Source organism: Pogona vitticeps, chromosome 4, assembly GCF_051106095.1.
Source record: "Pogona vitticeps strain Pit_001003342236 chromosome 4, PviZW2.1, whole genome shotgun sequence".
Classification (NCBI taxonomy): domain Eukaryota; kingdom Metazoa; phylum Chordata; class Lepidosauria; order Squamata; family Agamidae; genus Pogona; species Pogona vitticeps.
Window position 1 is genome coordinate 37,865,905 of NC_135786.1, and position 20,558 is coordinate 37,886,462.

A 20,558-nucleotide genomic window follows, 5' to 3' on the forward strand; every position below is an offset into this window, starting at 1 on the left:
ATCAATATCATCACTAATATTGACAGATTTAAATTGACGGGGAAATTAGTAGCATGTATTATCTACAATCTTGCCCTCTCTGTGCCAATAGCCCTCTGCTCCCCACAGACTTATAAAAACAACATATGGGTTCTAAAGCAGGAATGAGTATTCTGGCAACTTAGAGACTATCTATGCTTACTTAACACAAACTTTCCTAAATAGCAGCCCTCTTCCACTGATGCATGCTGTGCAGCCTCAGAAGTCATTCTACCAGCCCCAGTCCATTCAGACTGTAGAGACAACTACAGTACAGCCTTTCTGAACTATTTCAGACAGAATGGATGAACTAAAGAAATTGTGTATGGTCTAGAGATGGGCTGCCAATCCATTTCCAGGTTATATTCAAAGGATTAGCTCTAACCGATAAAGCCCGAGCTATCTCAAGGACCGCATCTCCCTTTATGAGCCTGCCCAGGTGTTAAGATTATCAGGGGAGACCTTTCTCTTGGTCCCATCATCTTCACACATGGTTTGGTGAGGACAATGGGAGACATCTTTCTCTGTTGCTGCTCTGTTGGAACTCCCTCCCCCAGGAGGATAGAATGGCCCCATCTTTCCTGTTCTTCTGCAAGCAATTGAAGACCTTTACCTTCAGGCAAGCTCTCACAAGCGACTTGCTATCTGAGTGGTGTTTTAAATGGATTATTGTACTTTACTGCTTTGGATGTGTTTTAGTGTTGCTTATGTTTTTAGTATGTTATCTGTTTGACCCTTTATGTATTTGTACAATCACTGTTGTTAACTTTAAATATTGTCTTTTAATGATGTAAGCCACCTTGAGTCATTTTTAAGGAGAAATACAGAGTACAAATATTCTAAATAAATAAATATATTGTACCTGTGTAGCCAATGGCTGTTTGTGAGGAAATGCGATGAGGTCCAGCTCTGGAGACAATCTCAGCACGGTACCGGGTTCCTGGTATGAGGCCATCTAAAGTCACCTGAGTCATTCCATGTGGAACTGACATGTTGCGAATAACAGAGAGGGATTCATCTGAGTACAGCTGTATCCAGTACTCTCGCCCGTGCCCTGATTCCATCCAGGAGACAATGAGCTGCTGAGGGCTCTGGCCACATTTCACACTCACATTACCTGGAGATACTGGATCTGCAGCAAAAGGGAAAAGATGGAAACATCATGGTGAAGTACAGAAGGAGGTACTACACGGAATCTCTCTCTCTCTCTCTCTCTCTCTCTCTCTCTCTCTCTCTCTCTCACACACACACACACACACACACACACAGAGCAGCTGTTCTCATTAGTTTATTATGGTTTTTTTAACCACTGTGCGGGTGACATCCTATCTTTTAACCTTTTGCACACACCACCACTAAAAACAACTTCTGCTCGCTTGCTAAAATCTTAAATGTACATAACAGGTGTTTACAGATTCTGCAGGTGTTAAACACTGATGCTGTTGATGTTTCACATCTTGCAGAATCTTGAGTAAATGTTACGTTGATGACCATAACTTAACCTTGGTGACAGTCCAGTAAAGATTACTTTACAAAAGCAAAAAAGGAGATAGTAATGTAGTCATATTTTAATTACAGCCTCAAAATATATATGAGACATAATAATTATTGTCAACATGTGTTTCCCCCATGAAGACAATAGAAGGAAACTATATCTGGAAGGATAATGATGTTGTAGGCAAATTTGTCCAGTTTTCGTACAATTTTAATTTCACTCATTTATTTAGTTTGCATCCTAGTATTAGATCTCAGAGCGGTTCAAAATTATACCTGAGGAAGTGGACTTGTCCACAGACACTCACATTAAAATATGAGAGCTAGTCTTTAAAGTGCTACCATGCTTTTCTCTTTTTTCTTTCTTTCTTTTTTTTATTTTGTTTTTACCTATAAGGCTTGCACAGACTAACATAGCTATCTCTTCTACAACTCAAAATAATTGGAAAACAAAAAAGCAGCCTGACCAATAGTTGACATTAAGTGGCATAAAGCTACAACAGCAGAGAAAATAAAATAAAGAACATTTGCTGTTACTTAAGTGTGGTCTGTAGTTCTGTCCTATCAACAGCTTAAAAACATCAGTAATAGCACAACATGACAGAACAAATGTCATGACCAAAGCTCACAGTAGATACCCAGTGTGGTGTAGTGGACAGAATGATGGACTAGGATTCTGGAGACCTGGGTTCAAATCTCTGCTCAGCCATGGAAACTCACTGAGGGAGTGGAACTGGTATAACCACTCCTTAAATGTCTCGCCTACCTTGAAAGCCCTATTAGGGTCACTATAAGTGGGTTCCAACTTGACAGCATGTAACAACAACAGCTCACAGTAAATAATGGAATATTCGCCCACAGAATAAGAGATATACTAAGTCCTGTTTGCAGCTGACAGAAATGGAATTTGAACATAATAGATTGGCAAAAGAATTAAAAACCCAAATATAGTGTGGCACATTTGACACTAATAGATCTCTTTCTTTCTGAACTTTCATGGACAACAGTCTACTTTTCAGGACACACAAATGCTTATGGAAACTCATATTAAATAGATATCTTAGTCTCTAAGATCTTGCTGAAACAGACCTACAAAGCCATTTCTTGTAAACTAATGTCCCATGTGAATGCAAGAAATAACCATTTGATATCAGTGTAAAATCAATTGTACATTTCGAACCTTGATGTATTACTCTGTCAATTCTTGGTGTTTAAAAATACTGCAATCTTAGGGTTTGGCAAATTCTGGCAAATTAATGAAGTCTAGGTACTGAGGCATCACACTATGCAGAAATGAATGCTCACGTGTCCATGCAGATACCACATGTGATGAGGCCCGGTATGGTCCTGCCAGAGTCGTAACTTCCAGAAAATACTGCGTGCCAGGAAGAAGGCCCTCAAAAGTGAAATTCTGCATGTCTGGTCCAATTGTGATGTTCCTCTGCAGTGCAGGGTGCTCCTGGCTATAGAATCGTAGAAAGAACTGGTCTCTGTCTCCTAAAGGTAGGTTCCAAGAGGCAACAAGACTGGAGGACCATCTACTACTGACTAGTGTCAATCCTGAGGGAACCAAGGGATCTGAAAGAAAACAGGTTTTTCAGTTACTAATCAGGGTCCTGGAAGGAGGGAAGAGGAGATGGAAACAGTCATTGGAGAAGTCTTCTACAGTAAATATATACTGTACAGCAGTGTTTCTCAAGCTTTCTTATCTTGTATCCAACAAACCATTCTGTCAATGAATGTGTGCCCCACCATGACAGACACAAGGGAGCACTTTTTCCAAAAAGGACACTTGTATATTTAGAGTCATTCTGCTATTATTTTTATCATTTACAATTTGTTTAGGATGAGGAGAAACACAGAGCATCCCAAATTACTACTAGCATGCCAGAAGGATACAGAAGGATAATTCATGGCAAATAGAGTTGGTAAAAGATGGCATATTATACAGTACTCACAAGAACACGTGAGGGGTGAGAGAATTCTTAGCAACTGTTACAGAAATCACACATAGACTATTTCTGCATTCCACATGTGATACATGTACTTCAAGAAAAAGAAGTTGATGTTGGGGTATTAGGGAGTGCAGGTAATTAGGGGTGTGCATTTTTCTGGACAAATGAATCAAATCAGAGTATTTATGCATTTCTGGGGTTACCACAGGGTAAAGCAAAGAGCCCAGAGGCTTTATCAGGGTGAAGTAGCACACTCGTGGGTCTCTTGTGTTAAATCCAACATGCATGTAACATGGTTAAAAGTACAGAAAGAGGAAGAAAACATAAAAGAGACAATGGAGAATATGTTCATTATCTCAGAAAAGAGCTTTTCTCATCTTTCCTGTCGCAAAGTTATTCATTAAACTGTTAAAACCTTATGGACAGAGGACCAGTGATTTCAGATTCAAAGAACAGGCGTGAGGAGACAGAAAAAAGGAAAAGGAGTATAGACATACACGATCCCTGCATTGCACCTTTTTCCTTGTTTCTCCGAAAATAAGACCTAACCTGAAAATAAGCCCTCATATGATTTTTCAGGATGCTTGTAATATAAGCCCTACCCCCAAATAAGCCCCAGTTGAGTGAAACCCCACCCTCCATCATTCTGCAGCAATCAGATGATGACAAGACTGCATTTGAATAAATGTAGAGTGTTGTGCATGAAAAAAATAAACCATCTCCTGAAAATAAGCCCTAATGCTTTTTTTGGAGCAAAAATTACTATTTATTTATTTATATATTAAATTTATACCCTGCCTATCTAGACACAATATAAGACCCTGTCTTATTTTCGGGGAAACACGATAAGATTGAATCAACTATGACTATGATGGTTGCCCCTTTTAAAGTCTCTCTTCCCTCCCTTCCTAATGGATAACTTAGGAAGCTGATGGGGACTTTCTCCTGGTGGCTTGAAAAAAGGGGAAAAATAAAACTAAAACAAAGTACCAAGCTCTGCTAACTGCCATTGGTGTCCGTTTATTCTGCCTGCAACATTTGGTCTATAGCAGTGATTCCCAACCTTGGGTAACCCAGGTGTTCTTGGATTGCAATTCCCAGAAGCTCAAACCCCAGCTGTGTCTGCTAGGGTTTCTGGGAGCTGCAAACCAAGAACACCTGGGTTGCCCAAGGTTGGGAACTACTGGTCTATGATCTGGCCTTGCCATTGGCATTTCACCATTCAACAGGAATGAGGTCTTCATGGAGAACCAACAATCCACAAACACCATCATGAACCCACACAAGGATCAAGTGAGAGTATCACCAAAAGAGCACATGACAGTTCAGATATGATATGTGCACCCTGTTTTGTTTTTTGGACACAGGTTAGGTCAGGAGTAGCTCATCTCTATTATTTACCATGTATCAGTACAGTATTGACTGAACTTTTGTACAAGACCTAATAAACTGGAGACCTAAAGAGCAGGAGATCTGATTTCCCAGAACAGCCTTCATAATGATGCACAACAATGAGGCTTCTCCTGAAAATGGCATACTCACATGTCCAGCCACTAACTGTCTGAACAAGAGATTGGTATGGTCCAGCCACCCCTACCACCTTCAGTGTGTACTGACGTCCAGGAAACAGCCCTTCAAAGCTGAGATTGGTCCTTTGTTTGTCCTCTGACACCGTCACATTCTTGACCCCCAACTGGGATTTGGTTTCTAAGAGAATGCCTACATAATGGCCTCTGCTTCCAGAGGTCTTTTCCCAGGAAGCACGCAAGGATCTTGTGCTGTGGCCATCATTGTTGAGGCTCAGATGCTCTGGAGGCAAGGGATCTGGAAAGAGAAGACCAGGGTCACCTTCAGGAATGTTTTCGTATGATGGTATTTCAATGGTTTTATCGTTCAATTTGTCTTTAACTTGTTTTTATTGTTTCACAGAGATTGTAAGCAACCATGAGCACTACCCTGTAGTTAAAAAGTAGAGTATAACTGTGAATCAACAACAACAGCAATGACAATAAGAGTCATTAGCTCTAAAGGGGATCACGGCTCTCCAATAGCACACCCAGACAAGCATATATACGTATAGCTATTTGGATTACTTTTGGTGCTGTATCATTTGAATCAAGGACGATGGGGTACAGTTGTGTTCAAAATTATTCAACCCCCACTGAAATTGAATGTTTTGGCCATTTTGACATTGATTTTGATCATTCAGTCATCTTGCTTACATTTACATGAAAGAGGCACTTGTAGGTCAGAGAAATATAACCTTAAGTTTATAATGAAATAACCACAAATGTCTTTTCTGTGCTCACATCATTATTAGTTTTTATTCAACCCCCAAGTGACATTCAATCTTAGTACTTAGTACAACATCCTTTTACAGTTATAACAGCTTTTAAACGTGAAGCATAGCTTGACACAAGTGTCTTGCAGCGATCTACGGGTATCTTCGCCCATTCTTCATGGGCAAAAGCCTCCAGTTCAGTCAAATTCTTAGGCTTGCGCACTGCAACTGCTTTCTTTAAGTCCCACCAGAGGTTCTCAATCGGATTTAAGTCTGGTGACTGCGATGGCCACTCCAAAATGTTCCAGCCTTTCCTCTGCAACCATGCTCTAGTGGACTTGGAGGTATGCTTGGGATCATTGTCCTGTTGAAAGGTCCAACATCTCCCAAGCCTCAGGTGTGTGACGGACTGCATCACATTTTCATCCAATATCTCCTGGTACTGAAGAGAATTCATGGTACCTTGTACACGCTGAAGCTTCCCTGTACCTGCAGAAGCAAAACAGCCCCAAAGCATTATTGACCCTCCGCCATGCTTCACAGTAGGCAAGGTGTTCTTTTCGTCATATGCCTTGTTCTTCCTCCTCCAAACATAGCGTTGATCCATGGGCCCAAACAGTTCTAGTTTTGTTTCATCAGTCCACAGAACACTATCCCAGAACTTTTGTGGTTTGCCCACATGACTTTTGGCATACTGCAGTCGACTCTTCTTATTCTTGGGAGACAGCAAGGGGGTGCGCCTGGGGGTTCTGGCATGGAGACCTTCATTACGCAGTGCGCGCCTTATTGTCTGAGCTGAAACTTCTATACCCACATCTGACAAATCTTTTTTCAGTTCCTCACCAGTCACACGGGGACTTTTCACCACTCTACGCTTTAGGTAGCGCACAGCAGTCGAAGTCAGCATCTTCTTTCTTCCACGACCAGGTAGCATTTCAACAGTGCCCTTTGCCTTGAATTTGCGAATGATGCTTCCTATGGTGTCTCTTGGTATGTTTAACTTCTTTGCAATCTTCTTATAGCCACTGCCCTTCCTGTGAAGACAAATCACCTCTTCTCTTGTCTTCCTGGACCATTCTCTTGACTTCACCATGTTTGTAACCACACCAATAAATGTCTAGAAGGAGCTGAGTATCACAGTCATTTTAAAGCTGCCTAATTGGTGCTTATTATGCTTGATTGGTGCTCGGTGACATCCACAGGTGTTTTCAATACCTGATTGAAAACACCTGAATGAACCTCTCTTCTTCAGAGTGGTAGTCTTTAAGGGGTTGAATAATTGTGGCAATGAAGAAACCACAAAAGAAACATTTACTACTGTATTACATAAACAATTGATGTTATTTTAGTTGCATTTGGTTCTTTAAAACGTCCTTGTAGGATTTCATTCTGAATACAATTCCAAATGTACACTATAGTCCCTAAACCCCTTTACAGCATTGGGGGTTGAATAATTTTGAACACAACTGTAGATATCCAAGATATTGTCCCTACTTATTATTATGTTGCTTAATAATTTCTGAGTAGTACTTGTTAAGTATTACTAGAAAGGAAGACCTTCTATTGACCAAAACAGAACTGATTTCTCACTTACCTAGCATTTCAGTAACAGTAAAATTGGCTCAAGAGCCAATGTGATACAATTGACAGAGTGTCAGACTAGGACCAAGGACAGATATGTTCAGTAATCTACTCAGCCACAGAAAGTCACTGGGGTGCTTGTGGCAAAAGTTAGACTTGAACATCTTGCACACTTGGGAATCCTATTGGGTTGCCTTATGTTGGAAGTGACTTTATAGCACATATCAACAAAATTGGCCCTGAAGAAAGTGTTTCAACAATGGTGGCTCTCTAGTTAGCCTTTAATCATATTGGTACCAAAGAAGTATATTACCTCAGCACACATGTATCTTGCTTATAGTTAAGTCAATAGAGTAAACTGGTGCGTCAGCGTCCCAAGGCAAAGGACCTGATGGTACTCCCCCATTCCCCATTCTAACCTGCCTGGCAACTGAACTTTACATTAACACTGACGATGATACAGAATTCTTCCCTGCACCCAGGGCTGATGAATGAGACTCAGAGTAGATCGTGACCCACATAACTCTACCTGCTCCTCATCCCTTTGTATCTGTTCCTGAGGCAGTTATATCCCTCTGCCTAATAGCAGTGTTGTTTGCCTCTGTGGCTGCCTTTGAAAAACCCTGATTTAATCCATGTGCTTAGCATAATCTGTCTGTTTCCCTGTCACTCTCTACCAATACACTGTGTATGACTAGGATGAAAGGCATCCTGAGGAGTGAATCACAAATTAAGGAAAATGCATATCTCCTGATATTAGAACTTCCAGTCACACATTTCCTTCCCAGGACAATAAGACTTGCAATGAAGCCTTGGTTTACCTCTAAACGACCAGTCACAAAACAAATTAAGCAAATTTGCAAAATGCAGATTGGTGCAATCTGAAGATAAGACAATCAAATATCTTCAGAGACTTTCCCTTCTAGTGACCTGCCAACAATATCATCCAATTTGGGCCTAAGAAGTACATAAACAGGAATTCTTGACCAATATGGCTTGTTTCATCATAGTGCAACAGTGTTAGGATGGGAAATTTTCCTTCATTTGCCTCTAAAGGTCTGGGCCTGGCAGCCCTATATGTGAGAGAATATTATATGAGAGAATATTATTTTTGCCCTGGCACTCACATGTCCAGTTGCTCAGGCGGAGAGGTGCTGAGATATAGGGCCCAGCAATAGTGCAGATCTCCAAAGCATAGTGTGTGCCTGGGCTTAATCCTTCGTAATGGAGGCTGGAATAATTCTTTGCCACTGACTTGTTTTGCACCAGCATGTAGGGCTCCATGGTATACAATGATGCCACATAGCCACTCCCAGACATTTCTTGCCACTGGGCATGAAGCATATGGGCACTTCCTAGGCTTGATAAACTCCCACCTAATGGAGCTATAGGAACTGGAATGGAGAAAGAGAGACACAAAGTTATGAATAAGTCAGTAAGTAAGCAAGATGATGCACACACTTAGAGAACTCAAAGCTGGGGGGGGAGTTTTACAATGCATTTGTGAGCCAAGTGATTTAAATTTCACATAATTTTGTGCAGGATTTTCTAGGAAGGATCTGGCATATCTGTAAACTTTTCTTTACAGAAGCAGAATAAGAAAACATAACCAAAAGGTTCTTTCTCATAGGACTAGTGGTGATCTTAGACAGTAGATGGGCACAACTAACAGAATGCAATACTCCCCTACTCAGGTCAAGTCTCTACCCTTTGCTGGCAGATTCCTCTCAAACTCTGATAACTGAAACCTCAACCAAGGATAGAGGAATGTTCTCAGGAAGTCATTTACTGTAGATTCACAGCATCTGACTATGATAAAGGAACCTCTTTACATGACCCTTCATCCCATAAGAGAGCAAATAACAATCTTGGCACTAAAATGTTGCATACACTCCTCTCCTAACTAGCATGCCTTTCCAAACTATTATTTCAATGCCTCCCTCCCCAATCCAGGCAAGACCTGAGCTTTGACGCCATGCTTACATGTCCAAGCAGGGCTGCTTTTTGCAGGCGCCTTATGAGGCCCAGAAACAGCTGTCACCCAAGCTGTGTAACGTGTCCCAGGGTTCAAGTTATGGAAGGTGACTCGTGTGCTGTTCTCTCCCACTGACACGTTCTTGATGGGTGTGCTGTTATCTCCCTCTTGCAGAGACACCAGATATAATTCTCTTTCTCCAGCTGGTGATTTCCACAATACTTTTAAAGAGTTATTTTTGCCATAGTTGATTAAGCTTACATTGATTGGCCTCAGAGGGTCTGTGGAAAGATAAAAGCAAGGTTCAAAATCCACAGTGAAAGAGTTGCCTGGAAATAAGTATAGACTGCAAGCCTCTGGGGACCCAGATAGTTGTCAATATAAACGCTTTAGAAATAATCAAGCAATGAGTCATGGTGGTTCCTAAAAATCTCAAATGCTCACCTACTTCATGGTTTCCTCTTTTTGGACAACTTGTGTTCTAGCAGAGTCCCATAAGATCTGGGATGGGGATTTATGGAAGTCAATGTTATTTCTGAAGCAGGATAAGAAATAACTTATTTGTAGGAGTTTAAGGGAGATTGGAGGTTGGCAGGCTACAGGTTCTATATCTTGTATATTTACAATCTTGCCTTGGGACCGGGAGCATCGCTACTAGAGCACGCATTGTATTAAAAGACGGGGCTCTGAAGCACACAAGCAGCCATCATGCTAGACCATTTCTATCGCATTTATATTGTGCTTTAGATGGGCTTGTCAAAGTTAATGGAATATGGTGACATCTGAACTATGCCAATCCTGAAAAGGAGAACTGTCTTGAAAATAAAAGGAACTATTACACCTTTAACTCACATTTGACTCTCTGAGACAAACAGATCTGATTTTCAGCATAGCCCTCGGCTCCTTGCTATCAGCACCATCAGCAGCTATCTCACTTTCTCCTCCATTTTGTTTCCTCGTACAACTACTAGGCCTCCATACTGTTGTCTGGCTTTTACTGTTCTTTAATCCAAAGTGAAGAGGTGGCTGAGTTACTTATAAGGGACAGAAGGATTTAACAGCTACATAAATAGGCAGAAATCAAAAAAGGTGTAACTATACCCAGAAAATAAGAATCAGTGAAGTAACTGTGGCTATTTTGACCTCACATCAACCATTTACAGCTGAAAATTTAATGAGCTAAACTTCCTTTTCTCTAAGTACTAAAGAAAAATCAGGCTACTGAACTTCTGCCTGTGAGTTAGCCATGCAGCAGAGGCAGGGCTTTCATGGTCAAAGCATCAAGAGGCTGTGATCAGTAAAAGCTATGACATTATTTGACACCTTTCTGAAACTTTCCTGTTCCCTCTGAGCTAACTTGCAATCCTTATACAGTAGTGGCTGAAGGAAATGGATTTTGCCAGGTGCTGTTGCAAACTATCTCTGTTACAATGCAAAGTGTTTCAGAGCAGTTTGGGCTTGAATGGTCAATTAAGAGTCATAAACTCTACAGAAGACCTGCTCCTCATTTGTTGAGCAGCCTAAATCTTTGAACCTGGGGGTAGGTATGGGGACTGTCATGAAAAGCACCTGAATTTCCAAATTTACCAGTACACCAGTAGTATCAATTAGTCAGGGTGGGAGAGGAAGAAAAGACCATAAAATAGGAAGTCTTTTACTTAGAGCAAGGGTGGGAAAAGTACATCTCATAGACTGCATGAGCATCCCAAGTGGTCATTCATGCTCTCAGTTTTGTCACCAGTTATGAGAAAATCCTCCATTTCAGGACTAAAACATGTTTCTCTCAAATTGATCAATTTTAGGCCAATAAAATGTCCACCAATTCCCAGCTGTGTCTGTTTATTTTAACATATGTGCAACCGGTCATTTCCAGCCATCTCAAGGAGGCCATTTAGTTACAAAGTTTGAAATACAGTGGCTTAGAGTGAGTGCTAACATCAGGTTCACAGGCTCCCTTTCTGTAAAGGCTGAGCTATGTTTTTCTTAACCTTCCTTTTTCACTTTTTTGCCTCCATCTTAAAAGAGTTTAGAAGAAATGCACGCACAGAGAAATTATCTGTTCTTGGAATGGTGGCATAATTCTTAACTCTACAGCATCATACGTATCCCAACGTAGGCTCTGTTTCTATTCAAGTGCCACATGCAGTATCTGCCACCATACTCACGTGTATAGGCAGTGATGTTGCCAGCCTCCACTCGGTAGGGCCCCGCTGCAGCACTGACCACCAGCTGATAAGGGGTACCTGGCTGTAGGTGCTGGAAGGTATAGTTTGACAGGCCATTCTTGATTGACACCCTGGTACTCTCTGCTGGGGTACGGAGGTTTTGGAGAGTGAAATGCAGCCATTCTGCTCCTTCCATGCTAGCCCATGAGGCAATCAAACTGGAGCTGGAGCTTTTGCTTTGGAATTTTAGTGCTTTGGGTGCAACAGGAGCTGTTGGGAAAAAGGAAAGTTCAAGGTAGTCATCACAGGCATTCCCCCCCCCACGCAAATATCCTGTCTCCATAGATGAACTGGCCAACCTAGCCCAAGTGGATTGATTCTAGCAAATCTATATTTTTGTTAAATGCCTGATAGCCTGGGAGTTCAGATATAGTTGTGTGTGCTACATCAACAGCATATACCAGATATCAGCAGTCGTGGCCCTCTAGATATTTTTAGCCTACAATTCCCATCAAGTTCAATGAGCATAGCTTATTAAAAGTGAATTAAAAGGCCACCCAAAGGCATTTGGAGGGCTGCAGTTGCTCACCCCAGCCTTTAAGGGGCGGCGGGGTGGATGGAAGATTAATTTCCCTGCCTGGTTGGCTAAAGGCCAGTCATGCCTTTTACAGACAACTGAGTAAGTGGATATTTACAAGCCAATCTCTTTTGTTGTGTTAATGCCAATCTTAGGTATTACTACCTTCTCTCCCTACTCCTAAAGTATGTGAGGACAAGGTCACAACAAAAGGCCACCTGCAGAGTTGTTTACCGACTCAAAACACCTGCATCCCAACAGAAGGGAGTTTCTAGTCTCCAAACCCTCAAGTCAAAAGGCCAGCCTTCCCATACCTGTCCACTCTCGTGCACGGGTGCTTGCTTTGTAAGATCCAGCCAGTGTGGTGATTTGTAAGGCATATTCATTGCCAGATAGAAGCTTCTCAAATCGGAAGGTGGTGACATTTTTGGAGACAGTTACATTCCTGACAAGTGCCTGGGATTTTATGTGATAAAGGACGAGCTGATAACCGTGCTTTCCACCAGGGGCTTCACTCCAAGATGCCAGTAATACTGACGGGCTCTCATGATTTAACATAACATTCTTCACTGGTGAAGGAACTAAAACAAGATACAGGTTAAAAATTAAAAAAATTAAAAAACAATCAGATGTACAGTTTCTGGACAAAATTAAAAGTGCTGGTTCCGACCTCGTATAAAGCTCTAAACGGTTTGTGTCTAAGCTATGTCAAAGGTCCTGTTTCCCTTTATGAGCCTGCTTGGGTGTTAAGATCATCAGGAGAGGCTTTTCTCTCAGTCACACCAGCTTCACAGATGCTTCTGACTCCAACATGGGAGAGGGCCTTCTCTGTTGCTGCTCTCAGACTTTGGAACTCCTTCCCACAGGAGGTAAGACTGGCCCCATCCTTGCTGTCCTTCAGCAAGCAGACAAAAACCGTTCTTTTCAGGCAAGCTTTTCGTCAGCGACTGACTGCCTGAGGGAGAGTTTTAAATGGATTGTTGTGCTTTGCTTCTTTGAATGTGTTTTCAGTATTGCTTTTGTTTACCTTTTCTTAGAATGGTATTTGTTTGATCATTGTTTCAGCTTTAAATAAAAAGTGTAAAAAGAAAAGACTTGTTGTATACAGTGCTAGGTATTTCATCCTCCTTGACTGATCCCCCCCCCCCTCACATCCTAATCAGACATCACATACACCCCTGCCCATACAGGTTACTGTGTGTTTAAGGAGTTTGTACGCTGCATGTCACTTAACTGATGTGGTTTGCACATTTATACCAAATAGCACAAAAGTAATCTCTATTAATTCTGTTCTCCTCAGTTTGGACTTAATTATTTAAGGAGAATTTGATTAATTTCTTCATTAGGGCTAATTCCCAAACTATGGGAATATATGAGTTCCCATCTATGAGTCTGAAACAGGTTCACTTATTAGGCCACTTCATGATATCGGAAATTCTAACTGGAAGAAGCCGGACCAAAAAGGGTCACCTGAGCTCTAGCATGCCAATTGACTGAAGATTGCTCCCAGTGGCATGTTCCACCTTTAAATGACCTCAAGTGACCTTGTTTAGTCTGATCCTGCCCACTTCAATTTGGCCATTTAGTTAAGCCCTTAGTCTTACTGAGGCTTCACTTCCAGGAAAGCATGCATAGAATTGCAGCTTTAAAACCCCAGAGTGCCAATTTCAATCCCATACGTGGCAATAAGAAAGCGTCATACTTTCCCAGACACAGGCAATGTGTTAATAGCGAAAGAAGTACTGTACTGCTACTACACATGAAAACACTTTCACAAGCATGATCTGCAATGTGGTTCAGTCTCCCCTTTGCTGCACCTTCACAATAAAAGCACTGAAGTGATTGTTCACAGTTCATTTTTCTTCTGATTTGTGTATGCAAACATTCGAGATGTACAGATTTCTAAAATAAGCATGGAAAAAGTTTGTCTGCAACAGAACTGTCTGTATAGTTTATCTGTAACAGAACCTTCCATGCTACTTGGCCTAACAGACAACCTTAAGCTGCTCCTGCTGTTAATAGTTCCTGCAGTTCTGTTGTCTATAAAGATCTCATGAGAAAGTTAGGATGTATATTGCACTATTGTATTAAGAACAGTTTGTCACAGAACAACTCTGAGTCAACAACACCCTGCAATTGTTCTTGTTGGGACACTGACAATTACAAAAACAATTGCATTTGTGCCCATTAGTATGCCTCAGTTTATTTCAACATACAGTGTAAAGACAACTTGCAAAAGCAAAAGGATGGAAAATAATGTTTTGCAGTGCAAAATATGATACATGGCAACAGTGGCTTGGAAGATTAAGTATATGCTACTTAAATAAGAAATAACCAAACAAGCAGTAAAAATAAACAAGGATTTTAAGTCATGATCCAGCTTAAGCAAACTAGAAGTGAGTGTCATTCTAATTAATGAAACCATTTTCAAACATTTTTTAAAAAGGAACAAGTTGCATACAGAAAGCACACTGTTTTTGGCTATCAGCTTCATATGCTTCTGGAATGAAAAGCCAAAGCTGAGGATGGATAATAGAACAATTTTCACCCTCACCCGCACACACGAAAAGCATCTGGAAGTTGTGAACTACAGCATATAGTGTTGCATAAAAAAATGAACCAAGCATGCAGTACATTTTATTGGCCCCTTTGGACTGTGCCAGAAGAGGAAAAAATGGTCAGATGATGTTACATTGGTGCTAAACACTGGAGGCTAAACCACAAAACATCATGTTATATTTAGCTTAACACAGCTTGAACAACTGAATCTAGAATAGTTACTATAAAACATCCTTCCATCCTTAATCCAAATTAAAGTTAGGCCACTTTACACACTGCAGGGGGGGGGAAATAGGCCCCTGAACATGTAGCACATTTTTGGAACTTTATACTTTTCAGATTTTAGAAAGGATGTGGACAGTAAAGAATTGCAGATAACAGAGCAGGATTAGGTTACTCAGCTACCATTTCCTTTTACTAGCTACTGGTGGCTTTGGCAATTTAATGGCAGCTTTGCTTTCTACCTCACAAACTCATGAGCATACATTCTAGCTGGCGTATTTTCCCCACAGCTATTTACACACTTAACATGAATCTTGCATTCTTCCTGTCTCACTGAGTTCTCATTTCAATAAGTCAGAAGGAAACGTGAGGATTTCCCAGTTTTAGAAAGGCTACCACTAAATGATCTGAAGGGTTGTCCATCTTCAAAGACTAATGGAATTCAATGGATTCCTAAATCCAGCTTCAGTTGGTAAGCCAGCTATGGACTTTTCCTGGATAGGGATAGCCTGGCTGCTGTGACCTTTTTCCTTGCAATTTCCACAGATTAATATAAGGCCTTACCTATAGACAGCCCATTAAAATAGTTTGGAAGCTCCAATGAGTATAAAAACCAGGCTAATTTATCTGTGTCAGTAGTTCCCAACCTTGGGTAACCCAGGTATTATTGGATTGCAGCTCCCAGAGGCTTTCATCACTAACCGTGCTGGTTGGGGTTTCCGGGAGTTGCAGTCCAAGAACATCTGGCTTACCCAGAGTTGGGAACCACTGATGTAGGTGAAGCCATTAATACGTAGCTCATGACTGGTACAAGGGAGTGCTCTGCAGTTCATGAGCTGCCTGAGGATGAAGCTGTATTACATTGGCTTTGGAGAAACAAAGCTTCACTGGCTGTTTCCTACTACTGTATGCTCAATTCAAATTTCCATTGCTTACCTTTAAAGCATCAAATGAGTTAGGGTCCTAAAAGAGTGTCTCGATACTGTACTCTCCTGTTTGGGCATTAAGATAACTGGAGGAGACCCTTCTTTAAACACCCCACATAAGAAAGGTACTTCATTATTCTACAAAAAGGAGGCCCTTTGTGGTGGCACCACAACTTTTAAATGTCCTCCCTTTGGAGGTACACTTAGTGTCTTTTTTAATTGTCTTTTTCCAGAGCCAGGTTAAAACATTTTTAAGGAACCAGGCATTTGAAATGCTTTCCCCCCCCCCCCCCAATTTCCTTGCCAAATACTTTCATTGCATTATGTGCCGTAATTCCATTATTGTGCTGAATATTGAACTTTTAGATACAGTCTTCAGCGAAGGTGCAGTGCATAACAAAGTTAAAATAACATAATAATGAATTAATCCTGCGTGCATGAATGAAAGCAATGCCAGTAAGCGGCATGATTTCCCCACATTACCTGTCTGGCCCATGAGTCTCCTGGTGGAGTTCTGTGCACAGGTCCACAGAGCAGTGACTTCAACTTGGTATTGTGTCCCAGGAATTAAATCATGGAAGCTGAAGCTAGTAGCATTGGGGCCAGCAGATCCATTTTGCAGCAGAGTGTTTCCCTCTGGGTTGTAAAGACGTACTGAGAAACCCTGGATGTCTCCCAAGAGTCTTTTCCACGTCAAGAAGAGAGTATTAGAGCGATTGTGGTTGCTGACATTCATATCTGAGAGGTATCCTATGGAAGACAGAAAATAAGGTACTTGCCAGTTGTATCTTCTTCTACTAACAGGTGCCATTTGCTCCTGCTCCCAAAGATCTATTCTCTGCATCCATGGCCCCATGATCTCATCAAGGAGTGGGAAATCTGTGGTCCTCCACATGTTTTAGTCTATAATTCTAACAATCCTTTGTCATCATTTATGCTGCCTAGGCCTTATGGATCTAGAACATCTCAATGACAAAAGGCTTCCCATCCATCCAGACCAATGGGATGGAGGCCCTTAGAAAATTCCACCAGGACAGTAACAATCCCCACTTCACCATCAATCTCAGTCTGAACCTCCATCTAAGAGGGAGTTTGTACAGAAGGGGGGAACTTTTTGTCTGAGAATTCTATTTACATATACAGTATCTGGGTTCTAGGCAGAGCACACAAGATGAATCATTGTATATTCAAGTTCTTTAATACAGTCACATTTGTTTTGGATCCTTAGAAACTAAGGTTGTGAAGATTTATATCATGTATTATTTCTGGAACAAAAATACCCACCCAACAAAGTATAAGAATAGATTTACAAAGCCCCAGGAGTACTTCCTGGAGGATAGTTCCAGAAAAGAAAATGAAAAACAGCACTTCTTGTCACCTGTAGCTTCCAGGTAAAAATAATTCTGTTATGTTACCAACAATAATCTGCAGCAAATGTAGGCAGCCAGTGTCCTTCCAGATGATAGAGTACAAATTACATAATCCTTGATTACTGGCTGCAGTGTCTGGAGCTAACAGGAGTTTCCATCCTTCACCTCTGATCTAATTGACTACAGGCTATCCTAGATGGCAGTCTTTCTCACAGGTATTCTGTGATATATGCAGAGACAGCACCTGAATCTATAACCCATCAATAGAAGAAGACATTCCTCAAGTGCTAAAAAGCAAGACAGCTGGAATTTTTATGGCCTCACATGACTCACAGTTAGCTTGCTTTGTGATTGGTCTTTAAGAAGTAAACTGGATTTGTAAGTCTGACTTCCCAGACACAAAAATCTGCCTAATTCACATCTCTGGAAAACTACTACAGTTTTATCTCTAATTATGGATTTTCTGTAGTGTTCAGTTTGGCCTCACCATTAAGAATGGACCATCAACAGAGGCTCAAATCCATGCACCAAAGTCTGCAACAAATCTAACTACCAGCTCTGTATCTACAGCAACACAAGGCATCAATATTATACTACATAACAACGGCAATCATATAGTTACACTTTATTTTGCAATGATGGAGAATCTAAATTTTCTTCATTTCTTTGTTTGCAAACAGAAGAATTGCTACTTCCTGCTGGAATTCAACACCAGTAGTAGGTCTTCTGAGAGATATATAAAATGCTGTTTCTCTCTTCCAATCATAGCTAGACAAGTGGGGGATACTGTATAAAATTAAGACGTAGTTTCTTTTTTTCCCCTGTTCTCTTCCTCATTCCTCTTTGATACTGCCTTTTTGTCACATTGTAACCCTGAAAACTTGCACAAAATTGTGCTTTTTTAAAAAGTTGTTTTAATAATGGAATCATCTTGATGTAGACTTTAGAATCAGCCATATTATAACTGATCAGAATTTAAGTGAATATTTATAGCAGCATAAGTGCGCTGACATAAATTGAAGTGATAAACAGCCACTAATTAATGAGTCCCTGGTTGAATTTTTAGCCACATGCTGAGTCAAGCAACTTGCACACAAGGGGTGAAGGGGATTTGTTAATTGGTGGTTATTCAGCATACTGAGTTACAATTACACACTTATACGGGATAAATATTCACATGGATTCTGGCTATTATTCACAGTTTTACGCTTCTCTGCCCATGCATATGTGCTACCTAAGGATTGCACTTCAAGCATGTGAAGAAGTGTAGTAAATGACAACTTACACTGCAATAAATACTGGTCTTTAAGGTCTGTGAAATGTTGTTCCCCTTTGGTGAAAACAGCTGTGAGCTCTGATACAGACAGTGGTATGGATACCTGGAATATTTCATCCAGGTAAAATAGTGGCTTCATCATTATCAGTTTTATAGCAAATCTCACCCTATCTTTAAGGACTACAGTAAATCATTCTGGAAGCAAAGGCCTTATTTATTGCATTGCTTATGAATTTGACCAGCGTGCCTGCGTGAGGAGGAAGCCAGATAAATAAATAAATATCTAATATCCTGTTTTACCTGAAAAACCTGTTTGCAATCTGTGCTACTTTTATCTTAAATATTTACATATGGTCATTGCTAATTCATGGTGACTTGTGCTGTGCTAATCTATTTGGCAACTCTGTATATTGCAGTTATTGGTTGTGCAAACATATATCCATGCTAATGAATATTGACAAAAGTGTCAGGAAAACAGAAGAATTGTGTAGTCCTGACATTTACACAATTATAGTTCATTTGGTGCCAGAAAGAGTTACTTTTGCTAGTGATTTCTGAGCTGTTCTGTACAATCTTTTCCCTCCACAATAAATGGGCACTTGTTTTCCATTTCTTGCATACATTCCACATATCTACTATATACATCAAAGATAATGGTAAGGAGATCATATGTTCTAAACACAGCATGTGCAATATTTTCTATCCAGATGTGAGGAATAGATGCTTATGCTCTATATTACCTTGTAGCAGTAACATTGTCTGGAAAAAAAAGATGACTGAGAATGTTCAGTCAGTGTTAGCTCAGACAGTTATCCTTTCCAGATGGAACCAAACCTTTGTTTCCAAAAGTGTGCTGAAAATTTCTAACAAAATGTTCTGCTTAATAGACCTGTTGAATTCCTCTCATTCCAGTGGATCTAGAGATGTGGGCAACCACAAATACTGGGTTGTTAATCATTTCCTTTCTTACTTTTCAGTGCATTTGTCCTGTACATTAATTATTACAACAGTGAGCAACTTTCACACTCAGGGAGACAGACTGACCTCCTCTAAGTAGCTATTTAAGACATACAGCCAACAAATTTGACACCACTTTATATTCTGCCATGCCAGTTGCCACTGATATTTGATGCCCAGTGGAGCTGCCACAAAAAACCAGTAGCCACAACAACAACTTTCTATAGTGCAAGAAGACTGGGTGCACCTTTGCAAGGCTGTCTGCCATATAGAAAGAAAGAAGCACAGGTCAGGCAGCCAGTTCTTAAAAGTAGTATCTGATAGAAAAGCTATCCGGCACATGCACTCAGAAAGAATTGTAGGCAAAGGTGTATATCACTAGCAGAAAACATTTTCACCTGTGTAAAGTAAGCACCTAGCCTTGAGTAGACATGGTCTAGAGGGGCGGGGTAAAAATCAAATAAATAAATAAATAAATAAATAAATAAATAAATAAATAAATAAATAAATAAATAAATAAATAAATAAATAAATAAATAAATAAATAAATAAATAAAAATTATCCATTGCAGCTCATTCTGCCCCAGAAAATGTGTTCATGAATTTGGGGGTCCTCTGGAGTAGCAGTGGTTTTGGCACCAAGGAACTCGCCCCCTCACCCCTTAAGCTGTTCATTCCATGCAGCTTACATGAAGTTTATAACTGAGAAGGGGGGAGAATTTCATCCTCTTCAAGCAAAACCCAAGGTTAGAAGGATAGGGAGAATTCTCCTATCTCTTAATCAGACCTTTAGGTCTCCATTTCATTCTCTCTAGGGAAATAGTTCTGGCTCCGGAAAATTTTCCATTTGTGGTAATTTTCATACCACATTCTCCAGTACTGTTTCGAGTTTGCTGTCTCCTCCATCAGGGAACTGCTTCCTTTCCAGGGGTGAAGAGAAAACAACTCACCTTTCTCATCAGACATGCCTTCCACTCTTTGCCAGTCTGTTTGGTTACATCTGTCATCCTGCAAGATTGAAATAATATGTTCTCCAGGGTTTCTTGATCAAGCAAGGCCCAGAAAAACTCTGCCCTCTTATTCTGCAATATGAACAAAGAAAACCAGCAGCTCTCTCATAGCCCTGTCTTTGCTGATGCCTAAAGATGGATGTTGCCAACTCCTGACTGGCCACAGAAAACCTTTTAATCGTTCCATGGTAC

At 40.6% G+C, this 20,558-nt stretch overlaps 1 protein-coding gene across 7 annotated transcripts in view; it reads right to left on the minus strand.

The window, feature by feature from the left end:
• LOC110073332 (receptor-type tyrosine-protein phosphatase V) overlaps positions 1-20,558 on the minus strand; it is a 61,274-nt gene that overhangs the window by 35,770 nt on the left and 4,946 nt on the right. For all 7 annotated transcript variants that reach the window (XR_012086227.2, XR_012086226.2, XM_072997109.2 and 4 more), the window contains exons 2-10: positions 20,307-20,364; positions 16,237-16,503; positions 12,361-12,627; positions 11,470-11,739; positions 9,313-9,585; positions 8,457-8,723; positions 5,010-5,291; positions 2,818-3,090; positions 881-1,150 (exon numbers count right to left, since the gene is read on the minus strand). Coding sequence is in view for 5 of the 7 variants with exons in the window: in XM_072997109.2 (XP_072853210.2) it covers positions 881-1,150; positions 2,818-3,090; positions 5,010-5,291; positions 8,457-8,723; positions 9,313-9,585; positions 11,470-11,739; positions 12,361-12,627; positions 16,237-16,503; positions 20,307-20,364 (2,227 nt within the window). In the remaining 2 variants the exon portion in view is untranslated. The remainder of the gene's footprint in view (positions 1-880; positions 1,151-2,817; positions 3,091-5,009; positions 5,292-8,456; positions 8,724-9,312; positions 9,586-11,469; positions 11,740-12,360; positions 12,628-16,236; positions 16,504-20,306; positions 20,365-20,558) is intronic.